General features: G+C 30.3%; 1 protein-coding gene across 1 annotated transcript; it reads right to left on the bottom strand.

Annotated features, from left to right (window-relative positions):
- Positions 1-2,468: 2,468 nt before the first annotated feature.
- On the bottom strand, positions 2,469-10,357 carry LOC114163055 (uncharacterized). Its single transcript, XM_028047108.2, has 12 exons — positions 10,108-10,357; positions 9,704-9,831; positions 9,419-9,481; positions 8,494-8,615; positions 7,672-7,787; positions 6,780-7,581; positions 5,323-6,054; positions 4,554-4,775; positions 4,379-4,474; positions 4,037-4,231; positions 3,699-3,812; positions 2,469-2,986 (listed from the first exon to the last, which is right to left on the bottom strand). Exons 1-12 carry the CDS (start codon positions 10,206-10,208, stop codon positions 2,726-2,728), a joined length of 2,952 nt encoding a protein of 983 aa, XP_027902909.1. The 5' UTR covers positions 10,209-10,357; the 3' UTR covers positions 2,469-2,725.
- Positions 10,358-13,612: the final 3,255 nt, after the last annotated feature.

The following is a 13,612-nucleotide window of genomic DNA, read 5'->3' as shown; positions in this document are numbered from 1 at the left end:
TACCAATTAATCTTTTACATATTTCTGTTTCTTATTTAAGTTTTTTCTTTGGACGGTGGTGGTAATAGATCGAAAAGAAAAACACATACTTGATCATTTAGAATAATAATGTTCTAAATATATATTTTTTAGCTTATAATTTAGAGAATTTTTTTAGGGATGAGAAATAGAAATGAGTAAATATGAAATGAAATAATAAGTGATATAAAAAGGAGAGATGAAACTAGTTTATGGAAGAGAGGAACTTTAATCTAGTACCTTATGTGGATAAAAGAAGTGTACTATGAGGAAGTTGTGAAGAACTCAGAAGTTCGTAACATGCATTTCTTTTCAATAAAATCTCTGTAGTACAGAATAGATACGCATTTAGTGAGTTTCTGCTGTGGTCAGTTAAGATGAATGCGATAAAGAAGATAGGACATGTGTTTAGATTTGAAGAAAGAAAAAAATGGTATCTCTTAACCCCATCAATTATCAGGTAGGTACGCATGAGATCAAATTATTATTATTATTATTATATAATGTGCTTAAGATTTTTTGTAACTACGACAAAAATGACACTATAAACTGCATAAATAACATAAGTTTCTTTAATCTATTTTTCTTTCTAATAATCAACTGTTTTCTTTCATGTTTTTCTTTTTCGTCATCCTATCACTCATTGAGATGTTTGAAGTGCTCCTTCGAAATAAATATGTGAAGTAATCTAATAGAAATGAAATATATGTAATCTAATCATAGAAAGAATCTAAATAAAGATTGTGAACTTTTATAATAAACTATTTTTTAACTTATGTAAAGTAATGAACATTTATGATAAATATTTTTAAATATATAAGTTACATTTTAGATTTACAATAAAAAATTTGAATTATAATGCAATTTTTTTATTCTGATTACTTCTTTTGTGAAATGGTGAAAAAATAATTTAGAAATATGATAAAAAATATTGAAAAAAAGTAGGTTCTTACAAAGATTAAATACACAAATGAAAATCTTCTGGACATTTTAAATATGAACTACTCTATGGCCCATTGCTTTTTTATCCAACAACCTAAATCCTTTAATATCCACGTTGTGTACAGTAAGTTTTCCAATGGCATATGTTTTGAATGAATCGTGCTTTTTTATATTTGTCATAAGATGCTTTGCCTAAAATATTGTTTTCTTATAATTACAACCATGAAGTAATTTTTACTAGTGCTTTCAAAAATCCAATGTGCCGTTGATAAAACAAAGAAACTGTGTTCATGATTTATTATGTCAACTGAGTTTGTTGTCACACTAAAAAAACTACATTTTACTAAAAAAACATTCATTTTTAATTTGTATATAATATATTAAATAATTAACTCATTAATACAGTAATATATTCATAGTTAGTACACAATATATATTTAAATTCAATATTTATAAATTAATCCACATCTGTATATTTTATAAGCAGTAATATATTCATAGTTAGTACACAATATATATTTAAATTCAATATTTATAAATCAATCGACATCTTTATATTTTATAAGCATTTAAATATAATGCAATATATAATGTTACGTTATTGAATTTAAAGTAAAAATATTGTTCTATAAATTGTATTGCGATATTAACATATTTAAGAACTTTGTACCATGTAAAATAGTGTTAAGCTTGTATAATTTTTAAATATATATATATAGAGAGAGAGAAAAAAAAATAATGATACTGTAATATTACTAAATTAATATATAAAATAAATTTATATTTATTAAGAATAAAGTAAAATAAATAAGAAAAATAATTATTAATGTGAAAAAAAAAACTGAGAATAATTTTATAAGAAACGTAAAAATAACTGTTAATCTTTAAAAAAATAAATTAAAAATAATTAATTATAAACACAAAAATTGAAATCATTTTTATATATAATTATAAATAACTAATTAGAAAGTACTCCCAATATTTTCTATATATGAATATTGAAGTGATAACTACTCATTATGATACACAACTAAAAAGAATAAAGTTCTCGCTCAAAAATTCTATCAATCATCTCATCATCTTACCACTTATGTTATTTATCCGTGTATAAACAAGATCGAGTTCAAAACTGGACTACAGCGCATGATGCTGTTACTTGTTTAAATTTATTGAACTATGTTTATAATATATACAAAATCTAATGAATGAGATATAATATTAAGCAGTTCTTTTGAAAACTGTAAAGGATCTCAATCCATTACTTCAATACAACTGCAATTTCAGTGTACCAGTAATGACTCAAATGATAAAGCATTCATGACAAACCAGACCTCTCGACGTAATCAAGACTTTAACAAATACTAGTGACCAAAACCAGTGAAAAAAATATCAAAGAAATTTAAAACAATGAACTAACTCTGTAATTAATCCTAAAAGGAAAATGATTGGATAGAAAACCTGTAATGTTAGGAGCATGATATTTCATCAGTATAAGCCTACCACACTAATTTCACAACAATGCCGCAACTGGCCTCGGGAGTTTATGATTACCTTTCGTACTCTTCAATTATCATCGTTAAAATTAAGATATCCTCCATACAACCTCAAACAATGGAATGTAATGGAATTCTACATTACTTTTGCAATTCCAGCTACAAGATTTAACCGTAATCCGAACTTAACTAATGACTAACATAGAAACAGAGACAAACCTAATTAAAACGTTAAAAATTAGAGAAAATATAAGGCAAAAATGGAGGACAGATCATTTCCATTTCTCTTGCAGATCTTTCCTCTCAGATAATACCCAAGTGACAAATATTGCAGCCACAAGTGCAACAATTGTTAGGAGAAGTAGAGCATAGCTGAAATCTTCAGTTAATGAATCGTAGGTCCTAGAAGGAGCAATCTGAGTAAAAAATAGATCTACCCCGTAGGCAAAGACGAGGGATGTAGACTCCAGCTTGGCAGGCACTGTTACTATGCCTCGCAGACCTTCCACTTTAAGGGAATGTGTAATATAGGACTGCAAAAATTCAAACAGAGAAAATAAGAAATGCATGTTTAGAAGTACACAAAGCCCAATAGGCATGAGGTTGAAGTTGGTGACAAAGCCAATCAACTAAAATGTATTTCCTTAAGCAGCCCTACTGGGCTTGCCAATTGAATAAATAAATAAATATATATATATATATATATATATATATATATATATATAGATAGATAGATATATAGATAGATATAACGGTCGGAGTAAGTAAAGAGATAAAGTCATTTTTCCTAATAAAAATTGTAGTGATTCATTAGTATTATTACTACTGTTCCTTCAACCTTGAACACAAGCGCACGAGTTACTTGCATACTGCAAACATTCTTTGTTTGCAGATATATATAAATAGGGGGGGACTATACCAGAAATTGACTGCACAAATATTATGCATGCACGGATATATATTAGTCGGTTCATGTTATCTGCTTATCTTATGGATAAACATCATATAGCCCTTATTTTTGTTGTCAACCAGAATAGTTACCCAAACTCTACCTTCTCTTTAAGGTACTCTATCTACCTGAACAAAAGTCATTTAATATTTATAATGAAAAAGGAAAATGCATAAACCAAGACATATTCGAACAATCTAACACCATACATTGAGAATCCACTAATGATAGCACCATTTGTTAAGTTTTTCTTTGTTTCAATGGATATAGAAAAAGGAAAAAGAGACAAAATAAACCTGAGGAATGATGGGCAATGAATCGGTCAGAGGAATAATTCCTTCCTCTTTCTCAGCTTGCGAGGGATTAAGTGTGCGCCGAGGATCCAAAAAGCGTTTATCAAGTGCCAATACCTGGAAATAAATTTCCCAGTTGACACCCCAAAATGTTAGATTTCATTGAAGAAATTTAAAATAAATTTCCCAGTTAACACCCCAAAATGTTAGATTTCATTGAAGAAATTTAAAATAAATTTCCCAGTTAACACCCCAAAATGTTAGATTTCATTGAAGAAATTTAACGATAAAAAAGGTGTTGATCTCAAGTTGAAAAACTCGGTCGCGTAAATAATACCAACCTGATCACCAATTGTTCCAATAAGAAGCTGCTTAGAAGTTATACCCTTGGACGTCAAAGTCACTTCTATTGCTTTCACAGAATGGGTAAAAAAGTACGACTGTGATTTTGTTGTAACTTCTGGTCGATAATAAGAAGAAATGGGTGATGTAAGATTATGCTTTCCAAGAACAAACTTCCAGACATCTTTGTTATCCTGTGAAAATCAAGGATATCACACCAGAATGAGAACAGATCAGTAACTGAAACAAAAGAATGAACACATACCAAAAAAGACGACAACATGTATCAAAACAAGAGAGTGAGGGTAATTAAATGAAGCTGCACAAGTTAACAGACATACCGCTCGAGACTGATCATAGACCTCGATAACTGACATCTCATATCTGTGTGCTCTGAGATTAAAATAGTGATAGACAACCCAGTTTTCACTAAATACCTATACAAGCAATATTCATGTAAGATACTAACAAAATTTAGTGTTACACCTTTTAAATCAGTGTAGTTAAAAAGCTTACCGCATGAACAGGACCCTGGCAACCATGATGTGTCATTCTATGCAATATACGACCAGTCACGGTATCAATGATATAGATGACCAACCAAGCCTCCTCTGGGGTGGCTGTTCCAATTTCCCCTGTGGCTTTAGGTGCTGCATTCGCGACAAAAAGTATATTGTTCGATACATACTTATACATGACATCATAGTCAGTCATAACTTTTGCTTGAGTATGAACAACCTACATCGAAAAAGGGAATAAAAACTTTAGGCAGAAGCAAAGCAATAATTAAGACTAAATGGAAAATTGGTCATCATAAAACATGACATGAGAGAAAACACTTAATTGTCGTATTATTTGTTTGTGATCATGTCTATTTACTCAGTGTAGTATAAATACACCTAATATGACTTTAGGAATATACAAGGCATGTGATTAAGAGAGTCTTACTACATTTAGACAAGAATGACAGACACCACTTTACATGATTATTGGTAGATAAAAAATTCATTTGCAAAATTCCTCTAACTTGAGACTCATTCATTAATGCTATTGATAAGTAATAAAAGCCACCTTAAGGAAAAGGCAACCTGTAAACTAATTAATTTGAAAAAAGAAAAGGATTTTAAGGAATGTAAGTTTATATATCTGACATAGAACATTTATATTTCTTGAAAAATGTGGAAAGGTTAATACAGACAAAGTATAATATAACACAATCAATTTTATTTTATAAAAAAGAAATGCACTTTTAACAACTAAAAACTTAATGCCACGGACGCCCTACCTCATTTGATTTTCTAGTTACCGTTGCAATAATCTTTTCTGATTCAGATGGGAATACAATAGACCATAGATCCCGGAAATCAAAGCAGTACTCATCAACTATTTTGTGAATGCAATTAGTCTTCAAGGCATGACCTCTGACAATACCATTATCATCCTCAACTGAGTACCAGTACACATTTGAAAATTCACGTTGCAAAATGTCAATAGCTTCAGGAGTTCTTGGGTATAGGTATGCATGTTGATCTATGTCTATAATTAGATGCAGACGCTGTTCAGTTGAATCGGTATAAGGCAGAGGAATAACTTGAGCAATGGTATGAGCAAGTCTCAACGAATTGAGTTCCTTCCCTGTGTATGCATCAATAAAAGAAAGAGCAGCCGGTGCAGCCAAACTTGGCCCACATCGCCCAACTACAAGGATAGATGGATTCTCATCCAAGGCATGATGATGAGGAACCTGCCACTGATAAATGTTAAGCCCAACGGGATGTTCACACACTTCTGTTTTACGCAGTGTATGAAGTAGAATAGACCAAACTACACGTCCATCTCCAGTGTGCAAAGCAAAAACCTTTCCAGCCCTTGTAAGTACTATAAGCAACTTACGAAAACCATTATGATCACGAGTCATTTTGCTTTTCTCAGAACTCCTTAACCGCATCGCTTGAATAGCTACTACATCCTCGGGGCTTGCAATCATTAAAGTTCCTTTGAGCTTCAGCACATGTCCCTTTCAATAACAAATCAACGCATAAAAATGTACCGTTAGAAAAATAGTTAATGATATCCAGATAAAAATCTCAATCTCTAATATATGGATACAATAATTAAAACTATCAGAAAAGTTGCACATGTCGGCACTATGTTGCCTTTTTCCTCTCAAAATGGTATTTTGGTTACCCCTGTGAAAGATGGGCATTTTTTAATTGATGAGTTGGAGGTTTTTTCCCATGCAAAGCATGAGCCCATTGATCTATTAAAAAAAAATAGTACACATAGAATTAGTGACCAGTTCACACTGGTGTAAGTCAAAGTCAATGACATCATTCAATAATTTTTTATTGGATAAATCTAAATAAAAACTCGCTAATGAATTCAAAGTTCTTATCATATCATATAGATCTTATCAACAAATCGTAAAATAATCCGAAATTATTTGATACTCTATTGATATATATCAAGATAAAGGTAATATATACTTTTGAAATATATTCAATTAGAACCATTTGATTATATTCTTGCTGTTGCTTAACTTTTATATGTTTTGACACAAAACAGCAATATACAATTATCTTTCAATGTTGGATCAGAGCAAACCACATGATAATATAATATACAAAGTTATTAAATGATGTTAGAGTGCTAAGTCTTACACCAGTGTAAACAAGAATGTGTGTGTGTGTGTGTACGAAATTATGCAGGATGATGTCCTAATTAAAAAGATTAAAGGCAGACCTTAAGCCATTCAAAGAGGTTCTGTTCCACTGTTGCCACTGATACACCTTCCTTTTCCACAGGTAGTTCAGACGTTGTGACATCTACAACTGATGCAAGACCATCCTCTCTACTCCAGACAATTTCTCCTTGTTGTACTAATAATAGCGAATGATCTTCCATTACCATCAATGCTCTAAAACCATACGATCTATCTGTTCTCACATAATTGTTTATAAAAATCTTCTCAATGTTCCCTCTTTGATGGTCTATTATTATACTTTCCTTGAGTAAATCACCATTCCAATCATTAACGTCCTTTACAAAGAGGTGAATATTACTGCCTTCATGTTGAATAAATGCAAAAGCGTGTTGACCTTCTGAGATTGACAGAGCATCACTAACAGCAGCTGCATTATTAATTTTGTCCACCAGCACCAAGTCATCTTCATTTGTCACTTTAATTGTAAGAACAAGGGAGTCAATACGCAATGCAAACAACTCAGGAAGCCTTGATGGTAATATTACTGCCTGTCCAGATGACTCTTTGATGAGGTCTGAAATGAGCGTCTGTTTGTAACTAATCTCTCCATTCTTGATGTTTATCGTCAATATCTTAGACCTCATCTTATCCAGTACCACAAACTTATCACCTGAGACTGATAATAATTCCCCAAAAGTATCACAGGGAAGTATTGTATGATCATTCTTGAGCAATTCTCCACTATCAGCATTCAATCCATACACATAAAACTTTGAAGAGCCAACAAAACCAGCAACATAGATCTTGTCAGTGGACTGAATAATATGGCTAACCTCAATGCTGCAGCAAATATGATGAAGACAACAATGTTAACGGCAAGTTAAACTTCAAAAAGAACATCTTTCTCAGTAAACTCTGAGTCAGCCATACCTTTCACCCGCAAAATCTTTCCTCCAGAGAACTTCACCATCTATGCTGGAAACAGCATGGAGACTGCCTTTACCAAAAACAAGGATCAAGTCATCCTTGTCAGATTTTGGGTTTTTCTGCAAATAAAAAACAGAACTCAATTGCATGTGTAAGAAAATCACTCATGCAGTCTCAGGTTTAGATACATGCCTACAATTAAATAAACCAAGACTAAGGGCAAGTTTACTACAGTAAAAGGGCTGCTGGATGCAGGTTCGTTACAGTGATCACAAAAATACTGAAGGTGAGAATTGGGTACATAAGAAATGTTCACAGGGTAAGCAGGACAAGTCTGAATGAATTTGTTGGCTAAATTACTTCACTGCTCAATGACCATTCTGTTGAAAATGAAAGTAACTTAGTTTTAGGGTTTCACATGCAACAACAGTATTTTACTAATAGGCGGGGTCACCTACATGCAATCATAAATCTAAAACAACACCGTCCTGTTCTAGTGTTCTGCCAAAAACTAGAAAATCAGTGTTCACATGTGCAGAGCAAGAAAAAATACTAAGTAGATGTATTAGTATTAGCATCATACACTCGGATAGAAAGGGAGGCATGAATCTTCAATTTGAAAGGGACAACTTATTTGCATTGGGTTTTTAACTCAATTTATATTTCTCTAATTATGTCCAAGGGAATTAGAATTCAAACTGTTAATCTGGCACTTAAGTTTCACTCTACATGTGTCCTCTCCATTGCTCGAGAGGATGTTTCAGATAAATCTACGAAAAAAAATTATATTACTTAAAATATCAAGAAAAAAAAACATTCACTCACTGGAATGTATAATATTGACTTTGATGTCTTTGATCCTTGAAGAGAAGTCTCCCAAACCATCTGTCCATCAGGAAGGTTCCATGCTCTCAATATACTTCCATCCGAGGAAAGAGTTATGACATCTGAACCAATACATGTACTTAATGAATTTGATCACCACTGATATAAGCTAAACATTTAAATAAATCTCAACACATAAAAAAATCTACTCTGACAAAGTAACAATATGCTCAAAAGCAAAGAAAACTAATGAAACTTGAAGCTAAGAAATCACTGTATGTGATAACAGTATGCATACTGGCGACACAGACATCCTTCAATTGATTTTACATCATTATTCAAAAGAAATGGACAACAAACACAGAACATTTCTTCCACCTATGATGCTCAAGAGTAATATTATATAATCAAAGGAGATTGGATACTATACACTTAAAACTGGGAACGAAGTCAAACTAAACAACTTATCGTTTAACAATAAAGCAGTTTAAACTAAGATATCTCCCCACACTTAGAGTCATGCAAACATGTTGACATGCCCAAAATCTAGATCTCCAATTCCAAGATGTTCATGCACTACCACAGTTGAGAATCTAAATAGAAAATTCAACAATAGGACAGCTTTTGACTATACATTTTATGAGGAAAAATAAGGCATGTTATGTAAGCAGAGGACATCAGCATCCAGTTGACATCCAAGCATAGATATATTTTCAAGAGGAATACAAAAAGAATGGCAAAGAATCATGCTTATAAGGAGAATCAAGGACACTAGTGCCACACTGGCCACCTTAACATCCTTATGATGAGATGTTTTTAATGATAAAATATAATGTACAGTAAAACTGCTCTACGTTTCTGCAGTATAGTAAAGAATAGATAGCATGAATTAATGCTCTACAGAGTCAAAGGCTAAGTGTAATACATTTTCCCAGGGCAATGTCAAGTCCATCAACAACATCGTTGGTCCCAAGAACATGCCTCCAAACTGCAAACAAAACAGAGTTCAGCACTTCTGATTCTAAACAAAGAAAACAAATAGTTAAAGCGAGTGATGACCATCGCTTGGGAAGGCTTGATTTACTTTTCACCAGTTCAACTTCACTAAATGGAGTTATGGTAACATTTAATTGGAGCATTATCGTAGACAATATGATATAAAAAATATTTTAATGGAGTCGGCAAAAGCAGCTAAACAAATCAAACTTACAAATTTCTCCATGACGAAGGTCGAGTGAAGCTACAACGTTCTCTTCAGTGGACACCAAAACACGCTTCCGGCCAGTCTTTTGAGTGTGGAACAAAGCGTGCTTTACTTTCCCGATGTACTGTTGGTGCCTAGTAGTCAAACATATTTAGTAGTTACTAACATTTAAATTGCACAAGAGGCAAAATAGCAATTAGAATCGGAACACTCTTTATCCGATATAAAAATCGATCAACAACGCAATTCAACGCGTAGGTGAAATCAGATCGTAGTGTTCGAGCAATAATTACAAGTGGAGGAAGAAAACGTATTGAATTGGATGAATAGAACGAAAAACAATCGAATAATCGCAAAGGTTAAGGGAGCATTAAGTGAGTGCGTGAATAAGTAAGAGTCGTCGAACTCACCAATCCATGAGACCAACTTGATCTTCGTAAAGAGAATAACCGATATTAGTTGATGAGAGAAAGAAAAGAAGGAGGAGAAAAACCCTAATCGCCATGGCCATGGCGATTCAGCCACGAGCACGGATCTGAGGAGTGGTAGTGTTTCGTTTCTGCGTTGCTCACAGTCCAGGACTATAAGCCGGCTTTTTGCGCAAACGCAGACTTCCAACTTGTTAACAAGAACCAAAAAGAGAGAACAAGGGCGTGGAAATTTCGAAACAAAATATTTTAGGAAATTAATATGTATTTGAAAATAATGGACTAAAACTAAAAAAACTAAAAAAAATTATCGTGATTTGAATTATTTGATCATTTTTAACCAAGTCTTGATTTATTTAAAACTTTTAAAAAAAATCTTTAAATTTATATTTTTTTTAATTAAGTGATATTATTAATTAAAAATAAAATGACTCGCGACAAAAATTTAATTCAATCAAATAAGACTTCAAAAACTCAATTGAAAAAAAAAAGTAAAAACCTGATTGAAAAAATTATACTTCAGAAAGAATTATACTCTTATCCTACTCACACATCTTCATAAATTTTGTGTTTCTAAATTATTACGAGTTATTCAATTGCAGAAGCAAATATAAGTACTAAAAGATCGATTATACTACCTGAACTGATAACATAAATTTAATATGAGTAGTTACTTTATCTATATTTAACATCTTTCTCGAGTTCAGATTGGAATATATGGACTATATATATGTTACGAATTTGTTGTATACTTGGTTAATTTGAGAAGTCCATTTATGTGCGTGTTAGTTGATCATAGAAATTAAAAAAAAAAAATCATATATATTTTGTTGGACATATAATTTGTATATAAAAGTGACAATCGACTTTAATATTTTTCGTCTTTCCAAATCATAATTTAACAATCACCTTTTTCTATAATTTAACACTTTTTTAATTGATCCCTGAATTTGTATTGTTTTATTAGTTTTCCTTAATTAACAAGTCCTAATTAAAAACACATATAAGACAGTGGCACAATTTTTTAAAAAGAAAAATCATTTAAAAGTATAACTAAAATTTATGAAATTAATAATTCACGAATTAACAATTTAATTAGCCAATAAAATTATTTTACTCTAAAAATATATGTAAAAAAAATATATCACTCACACAAAATATGTTTATATCTCTCAATTTATGTTTAACTTATAGAGATCAGATATGCAAAAATGCACGTAACAGTTTTATAATTAAAATATTAAAATTTATGTATGACCTATAACCATTAAACATATATATATTTGTTTAAAAAAATCCTAACGCGCCCCTTTCTCGTTCTGTATGCAAATATGAACTTATTAATAACTCATAACTTAATTTATAAAAATCATAAAAAATAATTAATAAATGATTTTTGACTAATTCCTTTGTAAAGATTTTTATTATGTTGAATTTAAATATAAAGTGTTTACATCAGTGATATTGGTTACATAGGTTTAGAGTTGTTAAAATTAAATGGTTAAAAACTTGAAATTATCATAAATTTTGCTAAAGACTTGTTATAGAAACACGCTAAAAAAAATTAGAGTTGTTAGATGTTGGAAAGGTATGATTATTCATCTGGTCCCTTAATTTGTTGAATTGGTTCAATTTGGTATTTGAATTTTTGGAATGTTCAATTTAATTCCTGAGTTTTTTAATACGCAAACGGTCGTTTGTACACTCGTAACTATCACTGTGCAATAGAAATGTGAGTGAAGTTGTTAATTGGGTTGATTTGTTTGTTGGATGTAATTAACATCATTTTAGTTTTTCTTTTGATGTTTCATTGATCATGTATATTCATTGTGGTATTAAGATTAGTTATTTAATTTGCTGCATAGTGACAGTTCATCACTATACAAACAAGTGAAGTGGAGTATATTAAGAATATTAAATTGATCAACTTTACAAAATAATAATACCAAATTGAACATTTCAAAAATTCATGAATCAAATTGAACAAATTCAAAAAATCAGGACACCAAATAAATAATTATACGTTGTTGGAAATGAGGTAACCAATATCCCTTAGCCAAACTTTCCAATACAAAAAGGTATAATAGTTATATTTTTAATATAAATATCGTAAAAACTACTGACTTTGGTATTACACGGTTAATAAGGGATTTCTTTTCAGTGTACATAATTTTGTCTATTTTTATTTTTTTAGAGTAATTTTTTAAAATTATAATAATTACTTTGTTATTTTTTAGAGTAACCATTTATTTAAATTTAACATGACATTTTTTAATTTCATTTTTTATAGGTGTTTTTTATACTAAAATTTCTATATTTATCTTTTAAATGATTACTTATTTTATTTGATTCACACAAATTATTTTACTATTTATTCATGAAAAATAAGTTAGAAGAAAAGTTATAGAAGGCGTGTCTCCTGTGTTCTTTATTTTAAGCAGACATGATAATTATGAATACACAAGTTTATGTAAGACAAGAGAGAAAATACTTAGGATTTGTATTAAATCAGAAAGCTTATTGCAATTGCAAAACTACATTTGCATGGAAGCACACATTTTTAAGGTGTTTTACAATATTACTTTCAAGTACTTACCTTTCATATATAAGTTTTTAGAGTAAAACCTTTCATATATATATATATATATATATATATATATATATATATATATATATATATATATATATATATATATATTATTCTTCATCATCGATGTCTTTGGATCCAAATAAATTATACTCACAACTTGTTTAACACAAAATCTCAATTAGTTCAAAATGGATTGAAATCTAAGACATGCGACTTGGTTATTAGATGAAGTGATTAATCTTACTTTGTATTATGAGAGTATCTTTAGATGAAAAAGAAGAAAAAGAAATTAAGGTAACCCTTTTTATTTGAGAAAAAATGAAAACAAGGTTTTTTAAAATAAAATAAAAAGAAAATATGTTGTTCAACTCTTGTTTCAATTAAAGTCTCATTTTCTATTATCTTCACTTTCCTTTCATGGTTTCCAAGAGACTACCAAAATTATAAATGTTAATTTTAAACTCTAATGGGGTGAATAGATGCCGGAAAAAAATAGATAAAAAAATCAAAGAATATAAATAATGAAAAATGTCTTAAAAAAATTATTTTGATATCACTATTTATAAATAACTCTTGACACCAGTTTTTTTTAATAAAATATTATTATTTAAAATATTAATTTATTTGAGTGTCAAATAAAAAATAACTGTGTCAAACTACCACAGTTCAATGTATTAAGTAGTGTAATGAAAAGAATTGATAACGGAAAAGATAATGAAAAAAATGGAAGTGTATGTTTATAATTAATAACCTAAACAAATTTCAATTACATGCCTTTATTGGATTTTTGTATGTTTACTCTAATAATCGCAAATCTTTATAGGATTTTTGTTTACAGATTCGTTTCCTTTTTTAATTTTTATTGTTTTACTTTCCAGTCCCGCCCATTGGCATCGT

The sequence above is a fragment of the Vigna unguiculata genome, chromosome 9 (assembly GCF_037176805.1).
Source record: "Vigna unguiculata cultivar grain cowpea cultivar isolate G323 ecotype 2 chromosome 9, ASM3717680v1, whole genome shotgun sequence".
In the NCBI taxonomy this organism is placed as follows: Eukaryota; Viridiplantae; Streptophyta; class Magnoliopsida; order Fabales; family Fabaceae; genus Vigna; species Vigna unguiculata.
Note: the sequence above shows the minus strand (reverse complement) of the source record. Positions and strands in the feature narration are given on the sequence as shown.